Source organism: Bos grunniens, chromosome 4, assembly GCF_055505025.1.
Source record: "Bos grunniens cultivar Pamir isolate PY7600 chromosome 4, Bosgru_T2T1.0, whole genome shotgun sequence".
NCBI classification, from domain to species: domain Eukaryota; kingdom Metazoa; phylum Chordata; class Mammalia; order Artiodactyla; family Bovidae; genus Bos; species Bos grunniens.
In genome coordinates this window covers 51,715,883-51,742,214 of record NC_141168.1, presented here as the reverse complement: position 1 = coordinate 51,742,214, position 26,332 = coordinate 51,715,883, and the positions used below count along the sequence as shown (strand labels likewise).

General features: G+C 40.6%; 1 protein-coding gene and 1 non-coding gene across 3 annotated transcripts in view; both read left to right on the top strand.

The window, feature by feature from the left end:
* Positions 1 to 4,663: 4,663 nt before the first annotated feature.
* Positions 4,664 to 26,332, top strand: part of HIBADH (3-hydroxyisobutyrate dehydrogenase) — a 108,755-nt gene continuing 87,086 nt past the window's right edge. The window contains exons 1-2 of one of the 2 annotated variants that reach the window (XM_086396383.1): positions 4,664 to 4,714; positions 14,050 to 14,210. In XM_086396383.1, coding sequence (XP_086252509.1) covers positions 14,064 to 14,210 — 147 coding nt within the window. In that variant the 5' untranslated portion in view covers positions 4,664 to 4,714; positions 14,050 to 14,063. Of the gene's footprint in view, positions 4,715 to 4,833; positions 4,952 to 14,049; positions 14,211 to 26,332 lie in introns of those variants that run through there. The other variant, XM_086396382.1, reaches the window with a different exon arrangement.
* Positions 21,358 to 21,428, top strand: LOC147374137 (small nucleolar RNA SNORD56). The gene has a single exon (XR_015163311.1). It is a non-coding gene; the product is annotated as a small nucleolar RNA SNORD56 (small nucleolar RNA).

The following is a 26,332-nucleotide window of genomic DNA, read 5'->3' as shown; positions in this document are numbered from 1 at the left end:
TATTTTCTAAAGGTTTTCTATCTTGCTGCTGCTGCTGCTAAGTCGCTTCAGTTGTGTCCGACTCTGTGCGACCCCATAGACGGCAGCCCACCAGGCTCCCCCATCCCTGGGATTCTCCAGGCAAGAACATTGGAGTGGGTTGCCATTTCCTTCTCCAAGGCATGAAAGTGAAAAGTGAAAGTGAAGTTGCTCAGTTGTGTCCGACTCTTCACGACCCCATGGACTGCAGCTCACCAGGCTCCTCTGTCCATGGGATTTTCCAGGCAAGAGTATTGGAGTGGGGTGCCATTGCCTTCTCCATTCTATCTTGCTAGGCTGCCCCTTTTTTTGGCCCTTTGGCTAACAAGAGTAGTCTTACTGGGGCATTTGGGTTTGTGCTTCTTGGCTATTCGGAGTTTCTGGTTTTGGATTCTCCAGTACCCGGTATGTGATATAAAATGCTAAATGAAAATCCAAGAACTTGCCTCTGTGTTCCTATTTGGATCTTGAGGTCTCTAGCTAGTATGCCTTCTTTTATTCACTTTTCAGAGTCTTCTTATTGTTACAGAGCAAGGACTTGTGTGCTCACTGTGCAGAAAACCAAACTCTGATAGTGAGTATTTGCAATAAAGTAAGGGTTTATTTGCTGGGTGCCAAGCAAGGGAAAGGCGATGGCACCCCACTCCAGTACTTTTGCCTGGAAAATCCCATGGATGGAGGAGCCTGGAGGGCTGCAGTCCATGGGGTCGCTGAGGGTCGAACACGACTCAATGACTTCACTTTCACTTTTCACTTTCATGCATTGGAGAAGGAAATGGTAACCCACTCCAGTGTTCTTGCCTGGAGAATCCCAGGGATGGCGGAGCCTGGTGGGCTGCCGCCTATGGGGTCGCACAGAGTCCGACATGACTGAAGTTACTTAGCAGCAAGCAAGGGAAACAGGCAGCTGGTTCTCAAAACATCTGAGCTTCTTGATGGCTTTCAGACAGGGTTTTTAAAGACAGTATTAGGCAAGAGGGCTATAGAATGCATAATCAGCTTGTGGACCTTCACATCAGTTGATGGTGAGGATAACATTTCAGGAATCTCAACTTTCTGATTTCAACCAGTCTAGGGTCTGCCTGCTTGCAGTCAGCACGTAAGTCACCATCCTCTATCTGGGTGAGGGTCTTACATTCTATTGAGCAACTCAAAGATTTGCATCAGGTTGTTATCAATGCCCCGTTAGGAGGGATTCCTATGATTAATCATTCATTAACTGCTTGAGCCTGCTCTTTAGAACCCAATGAAGGCCATGGAAACGAAAGAGTTTTTTCCTTTCAAATAAGAAATGGGGGACATGCAGGGGCTTTTGTACCTGGGAAGACCCTTCAGGGTCCTGATCAGTTTCAACTCTCGCTTCCCCCCACCCTTTTTCTTTGACACTCCTCAATCTTGAGGGGTACAGGGGCAGGATAAGAAACGGAATAAAGTTCTGGATAGAGAGATTAATCATAGACCTACTAAGGGAATTTGGTTTTAGAGGGACTTGGTTTCAGTATGTTTATTTTAGATGTAATGTCCAGAGTTTTCAGTTGTACTGTGTGGGAGGAAAAGAGAAAAATACATCTACTGCATTTTCCCAGAAGCAGAAGTAAAGATCCTATAATGCACTAAAACACAATTTCAAGCAAAACTACACGGCAGTGACTTAGGGAGAAGTTACAGGGCCTTTCCAGCAAAAATATCAGGAAGGCAATCAAGTAAAGCCAGACACAGGAGTAACTGTTTTTTCAGATACATTAAGATCTGTAAGCACCTTTAAATAGGAATAGTTACTTTAAAAAATCAAGGTGCTTATGGGAAAACTTTTATGAAAATCTCAGAGCCTTAATTTATGAAGCAACATAGGGCTTTTGAGAAACTATACTAAACTACATGATGTAGGAATATGGAGAAATTATAACTTACCCCTGGTCCTAGTTGAGCAAAACAAATCAAACTTTCAATGCCATTCAGTCCCTTTTCAAAACCAGCACATTCATTTTGTTTTTTAAAAAAATTAAAAAGCTCTCATGTGCAACCTTAGGTCTGCCTCCTCTTCTTTCTGAGTTATTTCTTCTTTTCCTTTCAGTCCTAGGAGAAAGCAGTTAATAAGAGGGGACTTTTGTAAAGAAAGATTCATTTTCTGAGAAGAGAGTCCTACAAACAATTTAGAGAAACAAGCACTGTAGCTCACAATAAAAAAGACAAAAATCCATCTGATTGGATATAAAGTCTCAAGAGGACTGGGATACAAACTTAAGGAGTTGGGAGATCAATTGATATGTGGGCCTGTTTTCTAAATACCTCTGCTATGTAGGCTCACATAGTTGAAAGGCAGACTGCATGTCAACAATTATATAAACCTGTAGTGCTACATTGTAGCACTAACAATTGTAGTTCATTGTTTGCAGGAGGTCTATTCAAGCTGAAACCTAAATAAACCAGCAATAGATGATCAAGTAGGAAGTGCTCCAGAAACTAGTAAGTAGATTTGGGTGGGGACCCAAATCTAGGAGACTGTCCCCATGGCTGAAATAATGTTTTCTTTCCTATCTTCCTCCTTTCCTTGGTTTTGGTTTGTGTGGAGTAGAGGGCTGGGGTGGAGAAAAAGTCAAAGAAAGGAACTGCTTCTCTATCAGTTACAAACAGCGACCTTGCACTCTGTACCAGTTTTTGGAAACACTGCTACCATGCCAAGAACCCGGAGAGAGCATACTTGGAAATCATCCAGTTCCTTTAGATACTTTGAACTCCTATGTGTGGCTACAGTGGAGGTTAAAAAAAGTCAAATCTGTTGATTCTGCTACATAGATCAAAAGGTTGGGTAAAAACAACCTAGGCAAATGAATAAATAAAATGAATTCAGGGGAGTGGTTTCTATTGCCCTAGTCTATTCTCTTTTTTTCCTTCTGTACTGTGCGGTGTGCTAAGTTGCTTCAGTCCTGTCCAACTCTTTGTAACCCTATGGACTATAGCTTGCCAAGCTCCTCTGCCCCTGCAATTCTCCAGACAAGAATACTAGAGTGGGTTGCCATGTCCTCCTCCAGGGGATCTTCCTGACCCAGGGATGGAAACTGTATCTCTTACCTCTCTTGACTTTGCAGGCGGGTTCTTCATCACTAGTGCTACCTGAGAAGCCCCTTCCTTCTGTACTATGCTATGCTATGCTAAGTCGCTTCAGTCATGTCCGACTCTGTGTGACCCCATAGACGGCAGCCCACCAGGCTCCGCCATCCCTGGGATCCTCCAGGCAAGAACACTGGAGTGGGTTGCCGTTTCCTTCTCCAATGCATGAAAGTGAAAAGTGAAATTGAAGTCACTCAGTCGTGTCCGACTCCCAGCTACCCCATGGACTGCAGCCTACCAGGCTCCTCCGTCCATGGGATTTGCCAGGCAAGAGTACTGGAGTGGGTTGTCATTGCCTTCTCCGTCCTTCTGTACTACTTTTCCATTAAAAACAAAAAACAAAAAGCAAGTCTTTGTTTTGGGTGTCCATGGCTCCCAAACCTTCCATGGGGTCAGTGAGGAAATGAAGCCCTGTAATCATTGCCAAAGGTTTCAGAGATTCAAATATGTACACCAAGCACAGATGGAAGAATGAATACATCTCCTTTCTGACACACAAACATACTTTCTGCACTTTCATTTGCCTTTCAGTTCAGTTCAGTTGCTCAGTTGTGTCTGAGTCTTTGCAACCCCAAGGACTGCAGCGCGCCAGGCTTCCCAGTACATCACCAATTCCTGGAACCTATTCAAACTCATGTCCATCGTGTTGGTGATGCCATCCAACCATCTCATCCTCTGTCATCCCCTTCTCCTCCAGCCTTCAATCCTTCCCAGCATCAGGATCTTTTCCAATGAGTCGGCTTCTCGAACCAGATGGCCAAAATATTGGAGTTTCAGCTTCAGCATCAGTCTCTCCAATGAATATTCAGGACTGATTTCCTTTTTGATTGAGTGGTTTGATCTCCTTGCAGTTCAAGGGACTCTCAAGAGTCTTCTCCAACATCACAGTTCAAAAGCATCAATTCTGGAGCTCAGCTTTCTTTAAATTAAATGGATGCAGAATTTTCAAACATTAGAGAAATATATATTTGAGGAGCAAGTTCCTAGCAATTCTATACTTCGAAGAAAACAGTATTGTTTTCCTACAATTTTTCAAATATGTGGAGAATCTATTCGGCAAATTAAAATAAACTGAATCTGGTAAAGTTACTGCATTCATGGTAGATTTCTGCGCAATGAATAGACACTAAAAACACAAATGTTAACATCAAGAGGCCCACGTTTTATTGAAGTTAAAACGGGATCACTGTTTTTGGAAAGCATGGGAATTTCTGCTCTTGCTTAAATATTGCAGCAGCTTCCGCGAGCCAAAGTTCCGTCCTTGTCTGCATGGAAGCAACACGTGCAGTTATAACACTCGAAGAGGCAGTTCTGAGGGGCAGGTGTGGCAAGGAGGCGCTGAGTGACAGCCACCGCCTCCCACACGCCCCCTGCGTTTTGGTAAACGAGATTCCAACCCGCAGTCAGTAAATAAGGGAGGAACTTGGGGGGCGGGGTCATGGAGGTATGCGCTCTCCTATTGGTGGTTCACAAAGGGCGGAGAGACCTGGGATTTCTGATTGATCTCTTTCCCTGTCTGTAAGGTGATTGACGGCGCTTGTCCCGCCGGGCCACGCCTCTCGGCTCCGTGCTCCTCCCCTCCCGGGTAGGTGTCCCCCCCTGAGCAGCAGAGCGCGTGCGCCAGCGGCCCCACGCCGCCGCCGAGCCCGCCCGCCGTACCACGCACCCTGCCAGTCAGTGGGTGAGCCGGGAGCCGCGGAGGTCACTGTGGGGAGGCGGGGCGGGGGCAGCATGGCAGCCTCCTTACGGCTCCGTGGAGCCGCCTCCGGCCTCCGGTATTGGAGCCGCCGGCAGCCTCCGGCAGTGGCCAGCCTTGCAGCGGGTAAGGACCTCGCTCCTTCTTCCCCCGTCCCTCCTCCAGTCGCCCGCTTCTCGCTCCCTGATCGGAAGAGGTTTTTTTCACCGGAGGCTCTGCGATTAGATCGGGGCTTAAAACCCAACATTTTGGCTGGTTCCAAGGCCTAGGCTTTTCTGCGGCCGTGGCTCGCGCCGCCAGTGCGTCTCTTAACTCTCCCCACCTGGATCTATATGAATAGGGATTAGCGTCCTTCTGGGACTTAGTAATGCGAAGAGCTTGGGATAAGGGGAGGAGTGTTTGGGTCCGATTCGTGCCTCTTTAGAGTTAGGAGTTTGAGGACAATTGGAGGGCCCAGCCCCACGGGCGACCCCGTACCCACGCCGGCGACCCCTGGCCTTGCAGCGCTGGCTGGCCTTTCAACGCCCCGGGTGGGCGCGCCGTCTGGCCGCAGGACCTGATTTTTGTTAAACTACCTTAACTGTTTCAGATGTTTTTACACAAATGGAGTCTATACAAGCCAGATGATCAGTCTTTCCAGCAAAGTTTTAAGTCACCTTTGGGTGGCCAGGCGGGCTCCTTACCCTTCCCCCCAGCCCTCCAAGTTCTCTGTAACTGTGCCACCTGAAGATGGCACTTCTGTCAATTTATTAACCAGAATACTTTGTGTCCTTAAAATTGTGGCCTGAAGCTATCCTGCTTCCGTCCCCTTCCACCTTCCGTATCATTATAACTTATGGAAGCTAACCATCGATTTAGGAAGAAACAGGTTTTTTTAGACCCACAGAGAACTAATAGTCTTTTCATTTTTCAGAGGAAAGAACCTAAAGCCTCTCGGATAAGTGAATTAGGATATTACAACAGGATCTAGAAAGTAGTCCTTGGTTCTTCCTGATTCCTGCACGTTTCTTCTACAGCAGGATTCCTGTTTAACTGAAAAATTGGTTGATTTGTGCGGACACTGCCATTGTCTTCTTGTAAAATTTTTTAGTTTTGACAGTGTACTGTTTAACACTCTCATACTTGAGAGTTTTGAGAAAGCCTTGGTATTAATTTTTTTCTGATCCTCACTGAAAAAAAATATAGCAGGCTGAGAATTGAGTTCTTAACAGACTCCCTTTCTATCCCTCAGTAAAAACCCAAGCAGAAGAGTGGATTTCCTCTCTGGTTTGAAAAAAGAAAGCTCCCTGTGATGAGAGAAAACAGATGTCTGATACAGAATCACACTAATAAGATACAAACTCACAGAATTTGTCAAACTTGAGTATAACCACTGCTTGATCTACATCTATTGAACTAGAGACAATGCCTCCCATGTTGGAGATATTTAAAAAAACCCAACACTTTTCTGCAGTAGTAAATGTAGCACCAGTTTTCAGATGAATGTGTGATTCTTTCAGTTTTGATTAGTCAAAGAAGGCATATGTGGCTGTTTAGTGGTTTTACAAGGTGTTCTAATGATATTTTAATGAACCCTTGAAGTACCTTTTAGAGTTACGAAAGTTCTTAAAATTCATGGAAGAGGAGTCAGAGGCCTTTGATTATAATAAATGCTTCTCTAGACTGGAAAGGCCTACCTTGAAACGTTGATAGACTACTTTGGCATATAATGTTGTTTACCCAAATACATTGTAATAATATAGATATATGACAAATTTTGAATTTTTTTTTTTGATGTGTGTGTGATTGTTTAAAATGCTTCAGTATTCTTACTCTTGAATTGTTTTAAATGTTTTTGTTAATTTACTACAAAAGTGTTAACTTTTTTGATGTTGGAGTCTTAAAAATTACATGCCAATTTGGAGTCTAGGGACATTAAGAAAAACAGCCAAGTTCAAATAGTAACATTATTTAGTGTTCTAAATTCTGTAGGCTGTTTGCCTCCATGGTATGTTCAACATGTTTTTATCATGTGGAGGGTAATATTATAAAGATCTGTACAGTTATTTACTGTACAGTTTGAAAAAAATAAGATCTAGTAGTTACTGGTTAATAGCATATCTTAATTTTAATATTTAAAGCATTAAAAAGGAAATAAAAAAATGAGAAGCATTAAACTAGCCATACATTACTATTGCATCACCATTTAATAAAAGTAAGTTTTGTGTTTTATCTTAAAGGCAATTAAATTTAGTTTCAGACTTCTTTGTACAGACAAAAAAATTACAGATGTTGACCCTCTACAGCCATTGTGATTCACTAACAAGTACAAGTAAAAATAAATTTGTAACAGATCATCTTAAAGTGACCACCTGAGCAAAACTGGAATGGGAAAATTAGCCAGAATTATAGACAGATATGGGAATACATTTCTTTATTATTGACGCTGTGTGTGTATGAAATCTGCTTTAACTCCTTGTGTAAATAAGACTAATGGCATTTTTTTTCTCTTTACATTAGCTTCTAGGGTTGCACATGAAGCTCTGAGAAGCTGCACATGACCTTGGGACCAAAAGTTGACCTTAAAATTGCATAAGGAAAATACATTTGACCTTTGAACAAAATGGGTTTGAACTGCAAGGGTCAGCTTACAAATGGATTTTTTTCAATGAATTTGTACTACAGTTGGTTTAAGCTGCAGATTTGGAACCATGGATGTCGAGGACCAACTACAAATTATATTTGGATTTGTGAGGAGCATCACAAAACCCCCACTTGTTCAGAGGTCAACTGTATTTCTAAAATAACTTGATCCAAATAATAAAGGCCTTTATAGAGTCACTATTCTTAGTCTAATAATAATTAGCATTAAAGCAAAAGGAATGCTCATGACATAATATGTGATAAAGTAGGACACCAAGTTGTATATACAACATGTCTCATGATATAATGTAAAAAATGCATTCAGAAGACTGGTCGGGCTATACAAAAAGCTAACTGGTTATTTTTGTGTAGTGAAATTAACTTTTTCCCTTATGACTTTATTAGTTGTTGTTCAGTTGCTAAGTCATGTCTGACTCTTTGTGGCCCGTGGACTGTAGCACACCAGGCTCATCTGTCCATGGGATTCTCCAGGCAAAAATACTGGAGTGTTGCCATTTCCTTCTGTAGGGGATCTTCATGACCCAGGGATCTAACCTGTGTCTCCTGCATTGGCAAGCAGATTCTTTATCACTGAGCCACTAGGGAAGCACCTTTTTCATATTTTCCAGTTTTCTACAATGAATTACTTTGATGCAAGGGAAAAAAAACTTTTGGAAATATAAAATAATTAACCTCTTACCAATTTTTGCATTTTTATACTTGGAGTAGCCTGATTTGGGTTCACAGTGTTAACAAGATATGGGTAATTTTGTCCATGTCCCATTGGAGAAAGAGGTCATAACCTGTAAATTTACAGCTATCAATTTAGAGTTTAACTTTGCCAAATTTTCTGGCTATTTCTTCCTCCTGTGTGGTGGTATTGAGAATCACAGAGGTTTGCTGATTAGATACAATCGTTTCTTTAATCTGTATTTCATTTCCTAGTACATGTTCATATTTTTCAGAGCTTCTCTAAATCTTTTACTCAGTGTTACCAGTCTGTGAACAGTCAGTTCAGAGAGATGGCAGTACATAAGTGGTTTAAATAATGTGGAGCTTGACTCTAGGTCCGGGAGGAAAGGATTTGGAGAGTAAACCTGAAATGTTTGTTTAATGGTTGCTGCAATACCAATTAAATTAATTCTTTGCTGGATCTATTTTATCATTACCTTTTGTTTTAGCATTGATTTCTATCCCCATTTTTGTGTTTTTCAGAGTTTATATATAGTAGGAGTCAGCACACTGTGGCCCAACAGCTGAACCTGTTTTTGTAAATAAAGCTATATTGGAAAATAAGCACAACTACTTGTTTTTATATTGTCTATGGCTGCTTTGAAAATGTAGTGGATGAGTTGAATAGTTGTGACAGAGGCCTATGGCCCCAAACTGAAATTGTTTACCCCTCACCCTTTAGGAAAAAGTGTGCTGACCCCTTACATATAGTGTATATTCCTAGAAATGTAATTACTGTTTCAAAGAGTATGCACATTTTAAATTTAAATTTTATAGTAAGGTTCAAATGTAGATCTTTTTTTCAAATTGCTGTCTAGGATTGATATAAAATACAATTCTATTGTGTACAAGAGTATATGTTTTTATCAGGAATAACCAGTTATGCATTTTATCAGAGAAACACATTTGTCCAGCTGATAGGTAAAAATGATACTACGTTGTTTTGTTTGCATTATTCTAATTATGACAGAAGTTGAACTTTTTTTAAAAGTTTTTTTTGGGTATATTGTGTTAACTGTCATTTTGTGATTTTGGCATACTTTAAAACAATGGGTTATTTAAATTTTTCTTATAGATTTTAAAGTTATTTGCATATAAAGTAAAATAGCCCTATATCTATCTTGTGTTTCAAGTGTTCTTCCTAGTTATTTGTGTTTGGTCATGTTTTTGATTTTTTTTTTTTGTATATAGATTTGGTAAGTTTTCCCCCTGTGTTTTTTCATGAAAAACTTCAAACATGAAGTATTGAAAGAATAATGCCACAAACATCTATGTAATCTTTGCTTAGTGTCAATAGTTGTTAACCTTTTGCCAGGTCTGCTTTATTTCTTTCCAACATGTTCATTATTTGTGTATTATTTGAAAGTAAAATGCAGACGCCATGACACTTTCAACCCTAAATGATTCAGCATGAATCTCTTAAAAACTGTCTCCTACATAACCAAATTACCACTATCTCAATTAGCAGGCTGCCCTGGTGGCTCAACGGTAGAGAATCTACCTGCCAATAGGAGACGTGTGTTCGATCCCTAGGTCAGGAAGATGCAAAGATCCCTAGGTCAGGGTTGCAAAAGGAAATGGCAACCCACTCCAGTATTCTTGCTTGGGAAAATTCCATGGACAGTGGAGCCTGGCGGACTGCAGTTCATGGGGTTGCAAGGAGTCAGACATGACTTAGTGACTAAACAACAACAACAAGGCAATTAGAACTTCCCGATATCATCCTAATGTACAGCTTATATATAAAATTTCATAATTTTCCTTAGAATGTCTTAATGCTTCCTTGGCACCTCCCCAATCCAGATCCATCCATATTTCACATGTTGCATTTGGTTGATATATCACTTTAGTATCTTTGGACTGAGGAATGTCTTCTCTTGGTTGTTTTTTTGTGAACATGTTGACTTTTTAAAAACAGCTTTATTGCGATATAGTTGACCTACAATAAACTACACATCTTTAACATGGAGAGTTTGATGGGTTTTGACATGTGGGAAACCATCATGACAGTCAAGGTAGAGAACATATCCATTCACCCGTTTCCTGCCGATTTCCTCATACCCCTGCATACGCAGGTTTCTATAATCGTACACTGTCACTGGCTAGATAAATCCTAGCTTGACAGTCATTTTTTGTTTCAGTCCTTTAAAGATGGTGCTCTATTTTCTCACTCATTTTGATTCTGACAGTAGATCTGCCTTCATTCTTATCTTTGCTCCTCTGTACGTAATGCCTTTTTTTCTGCTGGTTGCTTTTGAACATTTTGATTATGACATGTCTTGTTGCAGTTTTTTTCATGTTTCTTGTGTTGGAGTTCATTGAGCTTGGATGCGTGGGGTTTATGGTTTTCATCAGATTTGGAAAATTTTCCCATTAGGTCTTCACACACTCTTCCTGTCCCCAGTTTGCTTTCCTCTCCTTTGAGGATTCCAGTTTTGTTGTGTGTTTGGCTGGTTGAAGCTGTCTCACGGCTCACTGATGTTTTTGGTTTTTTTTTTTAATTCTTTTTTCTCTCTCTGTATTGTGTTTTGGATAGTTTATTGCTTTGTTTTTAAAGTCTTTTCTTCCAGTATTTCTTCCATTATTACATTATAATGAGGCCTATTACTGTGTCCTTTTATTACTATATTTGAAATATTTTTCCTATCTGTATTTTCTATGGCACCACCCTTTATTAGTTCTGAACTTAACTGTGGACTGAATGTTCGCAGCCCTCCAAAATTCATGTGTTGAAATCCTAATCCCCACTGTGATAGTATTAGGAGCTGAGGCCTTTGGGAAATAACTGGGTTATAAGGTTGGAGCCCTCATGAATGGGATTAGTGTCCTAAACAGAGGCAGGAGAGCCTGTGTTGTCTCTCTGCTCTCCAGAGATACAAGAAAATGGGTCATCTACAAGCCAGGAAGTGGGTTCTCCTGGATACTGAATCTGTTGCCTACCTCATCTTGGACTGCCCCAGCTCCAGGTCTGTTAGAAATAAATAACCTGTCATTTAAGCCACACAATCTCCTTGGCTGGAGAATCCCAGGGGCGGGGAAGTCTGGTGGGCTGCCGTCTTTGGGGTCGCAGAGTCGGACACGACTGAAGCGACTTAGCAGCAGCAGCAAGCCACACAGTCTGTGGTTTATTTGTTACAGCAGCTGGCGTGGACTGAGACTTTAGATAGTCACTTTTATATTGGTCTTTCTGCCTCCAGGCTGGTCTTACAGTTTAGTTTTTGTACACTGCTGCTCTGTTTCTCTCCTTTTAAAGCATGGGTTTGATCAGGTCATTTATCTCGCTCAGCCCTTTCAGTAACTACCTGTTTTAGTCTGTTTGGGCTGCTATAAATAAATACCACAGACTGGGTGGCTTATAAACAATAGAAAACTATTTCTCACAGTTCTGGAGGTTGGGAAGTCCAGAATCAGCGTGTTGGTATATTTAGTGTCAAGTGAGGGCTCACTTCTTGGTTCAAGGACAGCCATCTTTTCACTGTGTCCTCACAGGGTGGAAGGAGACAAGGGCGCCCCCTGCGGCCTCTTTTGTAAAGGCATTAATGCCATCCTGAGGGTTCTTCCGTCAGGATCTAATAATCATTGCCTCAAGGTCCCACCTCCAAATACCCTCACATTGGAGGTTATTTTTTCAACATAGAAATTTGGGGGTCACCAAACATTCAGTTTGTGGTACCGCTACTTGCTTACAGAAAGTGAAAGTGTTAGTTGCTCTATGGTGTCCGACTCTGTGCAGCCCCATGGGCTGTAGCCCACCAGGCTCCTCTGTCCATGAGATTCTCCAGGCAAAAATACTGGAGTGGATTGCCAAAATACAGTCAAATTGTTTATAGCATACTTTCCAGCCATGTTATGGTTGCATTTTTTTCTTTCAATCTTAATCTTGCTCTTTTGTTTCTGTGTGTGTCCTGTAGGAAGAGTGGATGGCAGTTAAAAATGAAGAACCTAGAGTCAGATTGGCTGGATTTGAATCTTGGCATTACAACAACTTGAATCTGTGCATTTTATTTAAACTAAGTGTCAGGGACCTGAACTGGAAGATAGGCTTAATGATGGGATGTAATGACAGTGCTATTTATCAAGTGCTTAGTACAGTGTCTGGCATGTAATAAAATTGCCACAACTATTAACTTTTATTATTCATGTTTGCTTGACTTTCCTATTTGCTTGCATGGAACTCCCTTTGTTTCTACTCTCATTCCATTTGAAAGCCTACCCATCCTAAAATACTTAGCTCAAATGCTGTTTTTTTCAAGTTCTCCTTTAGTATCAGCATTGTTTTTCATACTTTATCTTTTGCTTTCATGTTTTAGTGTCTGTGTACCTAGTTGTCTTCTTGTGTTTTAAGCTGGTTGAAAGCAAGGACTGTATGTCACTTGTGTCTTTGATGGCATCTGGCATGGTACAAATGATTGCTTCATGTTTATTGAATGTGTAAATAAATCATGGTTCTACTTTGCCATAGTTATTGTTTGACTTAGAGTGAGTTGCCTGTTAAAATTAACTGCATTTAAATAATAATATTTCTAGTTTCTAATGTTTTTAGTTAAATTATACCTTTTCAAGCTTAACACAGTAGTCAGGCACGCTAGTTACTAGTATTTATGAGAGTTCTCTTACAAAGTATACTTAATATCAAAATAAAAATTCAGTGAGGAGTCATTTCTCTGTCATTAAACCCCTTGTGAACCAGAAAGTTAGGCACAGGACTCCTGTCATGCCCAGAATGTTAAACTCAGCACTAGTAAGGTGGTGATGCATAGAAAGCACACCCATCTTTAATGGAAATGGTAGAGACAGACATGGAGTTCGTAGGAATTAAACATGCTTCTGACCCAAGATGACCTCTTTTTCTTAAGCATTAGGGCTTCAAATAATCTGCTTTTAGGAAATCTCATTACATTGAGATTAAGTTGAAGGAAGAGTAGGGATCCATCAGTTGAGAGGATCTGAAATTTAAAAAGCGTTACTGTGATTAGTCATTATACACTTTACTAAACACTACACAGTTTTAAAACTGGAGTCCTTGAAAGAAAAAGAAATAATAAAGCTGGGAAATGATAGGAGAAAAGGCAAGTGGAATTATTTTGCTTTCTTCTTTCACTGGAGTGTGAACTTTTGGAGGGCAAGGACCATATCATAGAACTTCATGCAGTAAATACTTCTTGAATGGAGTAGTAACACCATCTAATGCGGAGCTTCTCTGCTGTCTTGCAAAAAGCATTACCTTGAGTTGTATGCCCCAGTGTGACTTCACAAAGTCTTTTATGAAAAGAAAGAAAATAAAATCAAAAGCTATATACAGATTTTTAAGAACAGTTTTCTTTTTCTGTGAGTGAAAATGTCTCTTCTCTGAAAGTGCCTGGAGTTGTTAGCCCAAGGTCCTGAGACTGTTTCCGTTGTCATGGAAAGCCTGTGGAAGTGTCCCCCTGGTCTCACCTAGGACCCCGTTTATAAACTGGTCACTTTTAAGTTGAAATACATTCTTCTGGGTTTAACATTTTATTCAATTGTTTTTTTTATACCATTGGAGGAAGTAGTTTCAATAAATGTGAAGGTGGGAAGCTAAAAAGTTTTTCCATTTTTGGTGCTTGTCCAAGATACAGGTTTTTTTGAATACTTCCAGTTTTTTGTACACATTTTTAAAGAAGATAATATAGATAAGAGAATTTAGGATACTTCACTTAACAGGCAATGTAAATAATAGGTACATGGTAACATTATTAAGTTTATTGTTAAAATAGTAAAGGGATGTTGTAGAGGTAGAAAAATTTATGATTATTCCTAGAGAACTGTATATTCAGAAGTGAATATTTTAAATATTTAAAATAAAACATTGTCTGCTCCTGTTAAAAATAATGTGTTGAAATCAGTGTGTTCTAGGTCAATGGCTTCTAAGACTCCAGTTGGATTCATTGGAGTTGGCAACATGGGGAATCCAATGGCAAAAAATCTCATGAAACATGGCTATCCACTTATTATTTATGATGTGTTCCCTGATGCTTGCAAAGAGTTTCTAGATGCAGGTGAACAGGTAAGGCCTTTTCTTAAATTTCTTTTAAGATATTGATGTTTAAAAATGTTTTTCAGATTTTGATATTTGACATTCAAGTAAGTAATAGCTGCTTGGAAGTATACATGATGGATTTGTAAAGTTAACTCATTGTTAATTTTATTTCTTTATATGTGAGATTACATATGTATATTTATATAATATGTAAAATACATGTACACACACACACACACACACACACACGGGAGACTGTGTACTAGTAACCAAATTTAGAGGTTCCCCCACAAGATACGCAGGAAATTCTTCTTGAACAAGGTGTAGAGTGGTAATTGAGAACTGGATGCAATCCCAGAGCTGGGTGAATACTAAAAAATACTGAGAAATATAGAAAACAGTTAGAGAACAAATAAACTTCTAGATAACAGACTTGAAATAAATACTGAGAAGACGCAGTGTGTATGCAAAGAGCAGGTTTAGGTAACTTGGATATCCTCTGTCTCCTCCTCCCTTGAGGTTTGTGTGCCAGATGGGGGTGGCTGCAGTGCTGTCTAAGGATGTGTGAGTATCCTGTTGGGACTTTTCAGGGTGGGGTTGCGGCTGCGTATGTCCATATAGTCTCTGGGTGCTGACAGTGTGCTACCAGTGCAGCAGGTTACTGATGCTCTTAAGTAGCTAAGGGACTTAGACTTGTTGGAGAGGTTTGGTCAGTTCTTTGTTCTGGGACAGGTTGGCCATTACCATTTTTAAGGGTGGACAGGAGTTCCAAGTTGATACTCAGTCTGGGGTGAATTAATTGTATTTTTCAGGAGTTGAATATTACTTTTTGGGATAACATATCTATTTGATGTTGGCACTTTCCAATAGTTCATGTATTTATTTGTAAAAATAACAATGGTACATAATCTCTAAACAGAGGAAATATCTATTAAATACAGAATTTAATCAAAGTAACAATAGGAAATTCTTTTGGCATTTTGGAACTAATGTTCCAGATGTTTTCGTGTGTGTGTGTGTGTGTGTGTTCATGAAAAATCCCATGAATTCCTCTTCCTCTTCCTACCCCTTCTAGTAATAGAGAGGTAGAAATTGAATGGAAGCTGATTTACCATGGACTGGCAAACCAGATGCTTAGGGCCTTTCAGATTGTTTCTAATGCCCTTACTCTTCCCTCTGTTCCTGTAGTACTGAACAGCTTGCCTGTGGAGAACTGAAACGTTCATCATCCTTTTGTGAATCTCTTTGCTGCTGCTTCCCAGATTGCTGGAGCTTTTTGATGCTCTGCCTAAATTGCCTCATACTTTGAAGAGAGTGAGGCATTCCCTAACAAAATTCTGATTTTTTTAGTGTTGCTAATTTTGGGTAGATGTGAAGGAAGGTTACCTTAACAATAAGACTTATACTTGAATGAAGGAGACATTTACATTTTAAAAGGGAGAGAGAAGAAACAATATTTAATGAGTACCTACTATGTGTCAGGTCTCTTACTAAATATTTTGTACATATTATCTAATTTTATCTTCACAACAGAAGTATTTTCAGGAAACTGATGCTTGGAGAAGTTAAATAACATCCCCAAGGTTACATGGTGAGTGAATGGCAAGAGCCAGGATCTGAAAAAAGGTCTGTCTTTGACTTTGGAGTTAGTCACTAACTAATGAAATTTATGTATGAGACATTTTTAAGTGTATTTTTGGTGTCTTCCTTGATGATTCTGAAATAAGCACCTGTTAACCTGTCTACAACCTAGACTACTAGACAATAAAATGCCTAGATTTCTTTTGGATTAGATGATGTCAGGGCAGTAATGATTATATACCACACCCTACTTAATTGTGTTGTTCTGCACCCATGAAATTTGTTGGAAGTAAATAATAGTTATCTATTATGATAGATAATATAGTTAGTGAGTATACAGTAGGTTGAACAGTAGCCCCCCAAAGAAGTAACTTAGAAAACTCTTAAAAGAAAACCTGAGGGTAAATCTTTATGACACTGGATTTGGCAAAGGACTTTAGGTATGATACCCAAGATCATGAGCAACAGAATAATAAAAAAAAAAAAGACTTCATCAAAATTAAAAACTTTTGTGCTCCAAAGAATACCAGCAAGAAAGTGAAAAGATAACCCACAGAATGGGATTAAATATCTGCAAATCATGTATCAAGAAATATCTGGAGTAACAGGCAAATTTGGCCTTGGAGTACAGAATGAAGCAGGGCAAAGGCTAATAGAGTTTTGTCACGAGAATGCACTGGTTATAGTAAATACCCTCTTCCAACAATACAAGAGAAGACTGTACCCATGGACATCACCAGATGGTCAATACCGAAATCAGATTGATTATATTCTTTGCAGCCAAAGATGGAGAAGCTCTATGCTGCTGCTAAGTCGCTTCAATTGTGTCCAACTCTGTGTGACCCCATAGACGGCAGCCCACCAGGCTCCCCCGTCCCTGGGATTCTCTAGGCAAGAACACTGAAGTGGGTTGCCATTTCCTTCTCCAATGCATGAAAGTGAAAAGTGAAAGTGAAGTCGCTCTGTCGTGCCTGGCTGTCAGCAACCCCATGGACTGCAGCCCTCCAGGCTCCTCTGTCCATGGGATTCTCCAGGCAAGAGCACTGGAGTGGGGTGCCATTGCCTTCTCCGGAGAAGCTCTATACAGCCAGCAAAAACAAGACCAGGAGCTGACTGTGGCTCAGATCATGAACCCCTTATTGCCAAATTCAGACTTAAATTGAAGAAAGTAGGGAAAACCACTAGACCATTCAGATATGACCTAAATCAAATCCCTTATGATTATACAGTGGAAGTGCAAATAGATTACAGGGATTAGATCTGATAGACAGAGTGCCTGAAGAACTATGGACAGAGGTTCGTGACATTGTACAGGAGGCAGTGATCAAGACCATCCGCCAAAAAAAGAAATGCAAAATGGCAAAATGGCTGTCTGAGGAGGCCTTACAAATAGTTGTGAAAAGAAGAGAAGCGAAAGGCAAAGGAGAAAAGGAAAGATATACCCATTTCAATGCAGAGTTCCAAAGAACAGCAAGGAGAGATAAGAAAGCCTTCCTCAGTGATCAGTGCAAAGAAATAGAGGAAAACAATAGAATAGGAAAGACTAGAGATCTCTTCAAGAAAATTAGAGATACCAAGAGAACTTTTCATGCCAAGATGGGCTCAATAAAGGACAGAAATGGTCCTTTATTTGGTATTTATATGGTTATGGACCTAACAGAAGCAGAAGATATTAAGAAGAGGTGGCAAGAATACACAGAAGAACTGTACAAAAAAGATCTTCATGACCCAGATAATCACAATGGCGTGATCACTCACCTAGAGCCAGACATCCTGGAATGTGAAGTCAAGTGGGCCTTAGGAAGCATCACTACAAACAAAGTAGTGGAGGTGATAGAATTCCAGTTGAGCTATTTCAAATCCTAAAAGATGGTGCTGTAAAAGTGCTGCACTCAATATGCCAGCAAATGTGGAAACTCAGCAGTGGCCACAGGACTGGAAAAGGTCAGTTTTCATTCCAATCCCAAAGAAAGGCAATGCCAAAGAATGCTCAAACTAATGCAGAAATGCACTCATCTCACAGCACTAGTAAAATAATGCTCAAAATTCTCTAAGCCAGGCTTCAACAGTATGTGAACCATGAACTTCCAGATGTTTAAGCTGGATTTAGAAAAGGCAGAGGAACCAGAGATCAAATTGTCAACATCCGTTGGACCATCGAAAAAGCAAGAGAGTTCCTGAAAAACATCTATTTCTGCTTTGTTGACTATGCCAAAGCCTTTGTGTGGATCACAACAAACTGTGGAAAATTCTTCAGGAGATGGGAATACCATTCCACCTGACCTGGCTCATGAGAAATCTGTTTGTAGGTCAAGAAGCAACAGTTAGAACTGGATATGGAACAACAGACTGGTTCTAAATCAGGAAATGAGTACATCAAGGCTGTATATTGTCACCCTGCTTATTTAACTTCTATGCAGAGTACATCATACGAAATGCTGGACTGGATGAAGCACAAGCTGGAATCAAGATTGCCGGGAGAAATATTGATAACCTCAGATATGCAAATGACACCACCCCTATAGTAGAAAGGGAAGAAGAACTAAAGAGCCTCTTGATGAAAGTGAAAGAGGAGAGTGAAAAAGTTGGCTTAAAACTCAACATTCAGAAAACTAAGATCAAGGCATCTGGTCCCATCACTTCATGGCAAATAAATGGGGAAACAGTGGAAACAGTGGCTGACTTTATTTTTTTGGGCTCCAGAATCATTGCAGATGGTGACTGCAGCCATGAAATTAAAAGACTCTTGCTCCTTGGAATAAAAGCTATGACCAACCTAGACAGCATATTAAAAAGCAGAGACGTTACTTTGCCAACAAAGGTCCATCTATTCAAGGCTGTGGTTTTTCCAGTAGTCATGTATGGATGTGAGAGTTGGACTGTGAAAAAAGCTGAGCGCCAAAGAATTGATGCTTTTGAACTGTGGTGTTGGAGAAGACTCTTGAGAGTCCCTTGGACTGCAAGGAGATCCAACCAGTCAATTGTAAAGGAAATCAGTCCTGAATAGTCATTGGAAGGACTAATGCTGAAGCTGAAACTCCAGTACTTTGGCCACTTGATGCAAAGAACTGACTCATTTGAAAAGACCCTGATGCTGGGAAAGATTGAATGCAGGAGAAGGGGACGACAGAGGATGAGTTGGTTGGATGGCATCACCGACTCAATGGAGTTGAGTTTGAGTAAACTCTGGTAGTTAGTGATGGACGGGGAGGCCTGGCATGCTGCAGTCCATGGGGTCTCAAAGAGTCGTACACTACTGAGCAACTGAACTGAACTGAAATCATGTATCTGATAAGGATTTGTATCTAGCATGTGTAAAGAAGCCGTGCAACTCAAACAGAAAGACAAGTGACTTAATTAAGTGGGCAATGGATCTGAATAGACATTTCCACAAAGAAGGTATTCAGACAGGCAATAAACACATGAAAAGATGCCAGTATCTTTTGTCATTAGAGAAATGCAGTCAGAATCACAATGAGATTTCCACCCCCTAGGTTGGCTAGAATCACAAAGTCAGATGACAAGTGTGAACAAACTGAACTATCTATCACACACTGCTGATGAGAATGTAATTCTACTCCTAGGTATATATGAAAGAGAATGAAAACACATGCCCACACAGGAACTTGTAGATGAGTGGCAACATTATTCATTATAGCCAAAAGACAGAAACAACCTAGATGTCCCATCAGTGATAAAAAAAAAATATGGTATACGCATATGATGATATATTATTCCACCATAAATAGGAATGAGGCAGTGACACATGAAAATCCAGAACAGAGAAATCAAAGTGGGTTTGTGGTTGCTTGACTGAGCTACTTCACTTTCACTTTTCACTTTCATGCATTGGAGGAGGAAATGGCAACCCACTCCAGTGTTCTTGCCTGGAGAATCCCAGGTACAGCAGGGCCTGGTGGGCTGCCATCTATGGGGTCGCACAGAGTCAGACACGACTGAAGCGACTTAGCAGCAGCAGCAGCAGTGCTGGGTGGGAAAGAGGGAGGCAGGCACAAGAGAGAGAGAGAGCTAATGGATATGGGATTTTTTTCTTGAAGTGATACAAAGTTCTAAAATTATAATGGTTGCACATATCTGAAAATACCCTGAAAACCATCAAATTATATACTTTATGTGGGCAAATTATATATCACAATAAAGTTATTGGAAAAAAAAGATAAATGTCCACATTCTAACCCCAGTACTTGTGACAGTGACCTTAATTGGAAACAAGGTCTTTGCAGATGCAATTAGGTTGTATATCTTGAGATGACGTCCTCCTGGACTTTGCATGGGCCCTAAAGGCAGTGATGAGCATCCTTACAGAGAGACATAAGGGCAGGCTATGGCAGGTCCTTGCTGACTTCAGAGTTAATGCTGCAGCAAGCCAAGGAGCAGCCGGGGCTACCAGAAGCTAGGAGAGGCAGAGGAGGCTCTTCCTGTGGAGATAGCATGGTGGTGCCTACACCTTGATTTCGTCCTTCTGGCCTCCAGAGCTGTGAGAATAAGGTTCTGTGTTTTAAGCCACCACGCTTATGGGAACTTGTTGCGGCAGCCACAGGAAACCAATACTGCAAGAGTTTTGGGAACCTGGAGCATGACTTTACCACTTAGTGTCTGCAATCCCAGGAGAGATATTTAGTGTCTGTATCTCTGTTTCCTCCTAAGAATAATAACAACAACCTTTCTCAGAGAGTTAGTATGAGGATTACATGAATTCATATTTGTAAAAAGCTTAAAGTCATGCTTGGCATGGTAAGTACTGTGTGTGTTAGGTCTAAGTTAGTTCCTAGAAGTCTTTGTTTCCCCTCTGCTGTGCAGAGCTGTAATTCCTTTTCTAATGCTCTCTATTCACATGACATGTCAGAATCTCTTCTTTGTGAAGAGAAGTTACTTTGATCACTGCAGATTAAGGCTACCTTAGACTCTCCTAGCAAAACAAGGGAGCAGGCAGTGGCAACCCACTCCAGTACTCTTGCCTGAAAAATCCCATGGATGGAGGAGCCTGGTAGGCTGCAGTCCATGGGGTCACAAAGAGTCGGACACGACTGAGTGACTTCACTTTCACTTTTCACTTTCATGCACTGGAGAAGTGGAGACAACACTGGAGTGGCAACCCACTCCAGTGTTCTTGCCTGGAGAATCCCAGGGACGGGGAGCCTGATGGGCTGCTGTCTCTGGGGTCGCACTGAGTCGGACACGACTGAAGCGACTTAGCAGCAGCAGCAGCAGCAAAACAAGGGATAGGACCTTCATTTATTTGCTACTTTGATTGATGTTTCTTGAGTACTTTCTTTGTGCTGGGTATGGGTATTATAGCCTAGAACAAAATAGTTACAATTTTGCCTTTGGGGACGAGCAGGAGGTATTAGATAATCAGATCACACAAATATGTTATTCCAAATTTCGATGTCAAAAGAAAAAGTAGCGTCTCCTCAGTTTTCAGTAAAAAACCTGTATTACATTGGTTTAGAGGGCAGTTAGGGCTGTTCGCTGAAGACTAGCAGTGTAGGCAGATAGCGCAAGAACAAGCAGGATTTATCCAGATGAATAATGGAGACAAAGGAGCAGTGTTCTTTAAAAGTGAAAGTCTCTACAATGATGGCAGTATTTTTTGTCAATAGCAGTTCACCTAGTGAGTGTTGATACTTTGGGTCTGAGTAAAGCTGAGGGTAGAGGGGAAAAAAATAATAAATAAAAGTGGAAGGCTCCCTCTCTAGTTTCTAGAGATTTCTACATCAGGTCAACAAATAGAGACTGAGTACCAGTATGACTCAATTCTCATGTCCTTCTTTGGAAGGACTGATGTTGAAGCTGAAACTCCAATACTTTGGCCACCTGATGCAAAGAGTTGACTCATTTGAAAAGACCCTGATGCTGGGAAAGATTAAGAGTGGGAGGAGAAGGGGACAACAGAGGATGAGATGGTTGGATGGCATCACTGACTCGATGGACATGAGTTTGAGTGAACTCCGGGAGTTGGTGATGGACAGGGAGGCCTGGCCTGCTGCAGTCCATGGGGTTGCAAAGAGTCGGACACAACTGAGCGACTGAACTGAACTGAACCAGTATGTCTAGCAGAGCACCTAGTGCTGTGGAGAATAAAACAGGTTGTATGTGGCAATGTTTTAGATGTGTCGTAGATAGCCAGACTAAAATTAGGAGGGAGTTTCTATTAAAATTGCATTTTGACAATAATGAAGTGCTGAAGCAGGTTTTGAGGGGAAAAATAATAAGTAACTGTTAAGAGCCATTTCATTTCTCATAGAAAACTACATAAATATTGCTTTTAAGGTTTGCTGACCTGCAAACAGAAATGCTGTAGTCTGAAATGAAAGTCATGTAGACAAGGTCTCTCAGACTCCTGAATAGAAATCAGAGGGTTCTAGGGCACAGGCTCAGTCATTAGATTTCCCTTCTTTCTGTCTTCCTTGAGACACTGAAGTGGGTATGAGGAAGGAAAGACGTTGGGTTCTGGGTAGCTGCCCCTCCCAGAGTAGTGAATAGTGAAGACATGTCCTAGCTTCGTGCCTGCAGCTCCCACCCCTGACCACTGCACGCGGTGGGAAAGGTTCTTAGATGCTTCAGTCTTAGGTGGCAAGCCTGGAAGGCAGGCTCCTCTTTTCCCACATTCTATCTCTGCTTCCCCTCAGAGTCTTGACTCTAAGGAGTCCTGTGTGTATTGATTGTAACAGCAGTGGAGGGCTGGAGGACGTGAAATTTAGATGAATGAAGGGAGAGGGGTGAAAAGTAAAAAAGCTTTGGGCCTGAGGGGGAATATTCTGTCATAAATATCATAAAATGAAAACATTGTTGATAAATGATTTATGCTGGCAGCTTAAAAACCATTTTGAACAGTGTCAGTGTCATTCAAACAAGTGTGATTTCTTAAGAGTCCTACTTTAAAAGATAGAGTTAATTTGGATGGATGACATCTGATATGTTAAAATGTCAGTATTATTTCATAGCTGTATTTAGTTTTAAATGTTTGATAAAGGGAAAAGTGAGTTTCATTTTACCACTAAAAGATGAAGATAAGATTTGGGATTAGATGGGAAAATGCAGGTGAAAACTTTGAAACCTCTGGCTATTGTCCACAGTAGTACAATGGATGGATTAAGAATTCAAAAATTCAGAGTATATTTGAGTTGGTGCTTACATTTTAAGGACAGATGTCCCTTTCTTCCCTTAATGTTACTATCTCAAGGGAAGTCCATGAAATGGCAGCCAAAGGAAACATAATTTTTTTTCCTCAAAGTTTGTGGAAAGCATGGCTAGTTGATTTCTAATGTCAACTGTGCTTTCAGTAGGAAATTTGCGGGAAGAGAAAGTACCAAACTAGACATATCTGAAGGATCAAAAAGCAATCACTTGGTTTTAAAGATCTTTGAACATCTTGAAGAAGTGCTGCTTCAATTTTTAAAAAGCAAAAACTGAGAATTTGTTGTTTCATGTAACTGAAGAGCTGGGGAGTGGTCTGAACCTAAGCATAATTGAATGTTGGGTACAGATGTAAGCAGATTCATTTCTGTCTGTGTCTTGGCTCCCCTTTCTGCAGCCCAGCCCCTCCCTCCCCTCAAGGTGCAAGGTGGCCGCCTGTAGCTCCAGGTGCAGAAGTGCTTTGGATGTGACCACCCTGGAGGGTTTCCTTCCAGCTGTACCTAGTAGTAAAAAACGCTACTGGGTTATGAAGGAAATTTGTACCTTTACATGTTAACGAATTGGGACATTTACAACTGGTTTAATATGTTATTTGTGGTCATTCCCATAAAAAAAAAAAAAAAAACCTATGCCTTCCTCTTGCAGTAACCCTTTGTTATGTCTTTATTTCTGTTGGAAACTCAGGTTTAACCTGGGCTTCCCTGGTGGCTCAGCTGATAAAGAATCAGCCTGAAGTGCAGGAGACCCGGTTTCGATCTCTGAGTTGGGAAGATCCCCTGGAGGAGGAAATGGCAACCCACTCTAGTATTCTTGCCTGGGAAATCCCATGGACAGAGGAGTCTGGCGGGCTACAGGTTTAACCCTGAATGCATCTTTGCAACTTATAGCATCTATTATAAGAATGTAACCCTGGTAATCGTCAGCCCTTTGGGTTTTAGAAATTATGAATCAATAAATGGTGAATGTAGTGGTTTAAAAGCACAAACTTAGGAACTTGACTGTCTGGTCTCAAATCTCAGCTCTGAGTGACTTTAGACAGATTAATGTCTTTCTATCAATACTTAAAGTGTCTCATAAAATGTCAAGTAGTAATAGTACCTTCATTTTAGTTCTAGAAAACCTGGCACATGGGAAGTGCTATTATTGCTGCCACTGCTGTTACTACTGTTATGGTTGTTGCTTTAGTATCTATACTGTATTTCTCCCAAATCTTCATCCCCAATATCACACATAGAAGTGCACCACTGTCTTGACTGAGTCACTGAGTCCAGAGTTGCTTGGAAGAGAATTTAGACATGTTTTTAAGTCAAAGAATGATGATAAAAGTTAAAACCAAATTAGGAGACAAAGAGGAATTTGACCGCATCCCTGCTTAAAAATACATTCTGCAGAGTGCCTTGTGTCCTGGACACAGAAGATAGCAGTTTCTCTTTTTAAGCATTAGTATCAGGGGCATGTGACTTGTGCTTTATTTTCATTTTCATTGTCTAGGAATTTCCTTGGAGATGCCTCTGATTGGTACCAAAAGTTTTGAGACTTATGCAACCATTTCTGTGTGAGTTTTCCGGTTGAATGAGGCTTAATTGGATTCTCTCTAAAAACTTGGAAGCCATCTTGTTGTTCCTAGATTATAAGGCTGACCATGTTTGGTTAAGAAAGTCTCTTGGGATCTAATCTGGCATCCACTCAGGTCTCGTTAAATGGGAACTTTAAAAGCCTCTTGCTGAGTGGGCTTCATCATTGTTGACCAGATGTTTCAAGATGTAGGCACAAACCATTTCAGTCAATTTTTTTAAGGGTGGTGCAATTTTGAAGCAACAATATGCTTTTCTATTTGGAAAGATGAAAATACACAGAGTGGCATGTTTAACCAAGGTCATTTTCATCTTGTCTCTTTGCAAATATCTCTGTCCCACTTAGTTTATTTGGAAGCAGTGCTAAGAGCTTGACTTATGTGACTGTTTTGTCTAGAAGAGACAGCGAGATTTTTCTCTTTATGTAAAATAGCTAGGTTAATTGTTGTCTCCTTCCACTGATAATGTAAAAAGGAAATGTAATGTAATGTGTAATGTAATGTAAAATATAATGTAAAAAGGAAAGTAATGTAACTGTAGAAAAAATCCACAGTTACTTCAGATTACTGTGGACCCTGATGCCCATCATCCCCCGCCCCCCCCACCCAGCAAAGCAGATTTTGTCTTCCATCTGTCCAGTCATCTACTCTTTATATTGTACACCTGCCATTGTACTTACTAGCATATGGATGAATCTGATTGCAGAAATGCTTAAAAACTAGATAGTTTGAAGGGAACCAATCTCCTGTAATCAAAATTGAGATAATGGAAAAATTGTTGTTGTTTAGTTGCTAAGCTGTGTTTGTTTTGTGACCCCCATGGACTGTAGCCCACTAGGCTTCTCTGTCCATGGGATTTCCCAGGCAAGAATACCGGAATGAGTTGCCCTTTAGTAAGGTCATCTTAATTCACAGTGGTGTAAGAAGGAGGCAGTTGAAATTGTCAAGAATTTCTGGAATGCGCATGACAGAGCAAAGCCATGGTCCAGAGTCAGCCAGATCAGTGACCACCCACACATGTGGAGGTGCAGAAGAGTCCTGAGTCGCTGCAGATGCTTCCTATCCTATCAGTCCTTTTTCACAGAGGCAATACCTTCCTAGCATTTAAATTTACTCAATATGGAAAAATTTCCTTGCCAGAGTTGTCTTTCTACTTTGGAGGTAGAAACCCTTAAAGATAACCTGAGTCAGTTTTCTTATTTTGTAGGTTCAGAAACTGAAGTCAGAGAGGTTAAGTGATTTGCACAAAAGCACACATGACTTAGTGGCTGAGCTATAGCTAAACCCGGGTCTCTGCCTTCTAAATTAGTGTTCCTTTCACTGATCCACGCTGTCTGTCTGTGCTTATCCATTCAATTAGCTAATGTAATTGAAGGGACTCTAATTAGTTTGGCTCCTAAAGGCTTTTGTGGTTAGTGTCAGATTGGCAATAAGGTTTGTTTTTTTCCTGCCAGCTTTTGAGTCGTGGCCAAATTTTGTTAGTCAATTATTTCAGTCTTGAAGTCATCACATGGAAGGCAAGATGATTTGAATAACTGGACACACATGTCTGTCTTATCTGTCTAATAAACATGCCTTTTCTGTAGTGCAAATTAGAGACTGTTATAATGTACCGAATGTATATAGTCATTAGATATGGAGCAGTTGTGGCCAGTAGAGTGGTGACATTCCAGCTATCACTATCATTGTGTGTTTTTTCCGGACCTGTGAGCTTTGACACTACTTTCCTTTATAATTGAGGGGTTAGCAGTACTCTGGCAACCCAAGCATCCCAAGAAGCAGATGCTAAGGATGCAGGGGGCTGATTGGCCACCCCATGCACTTGGCAGTTGTA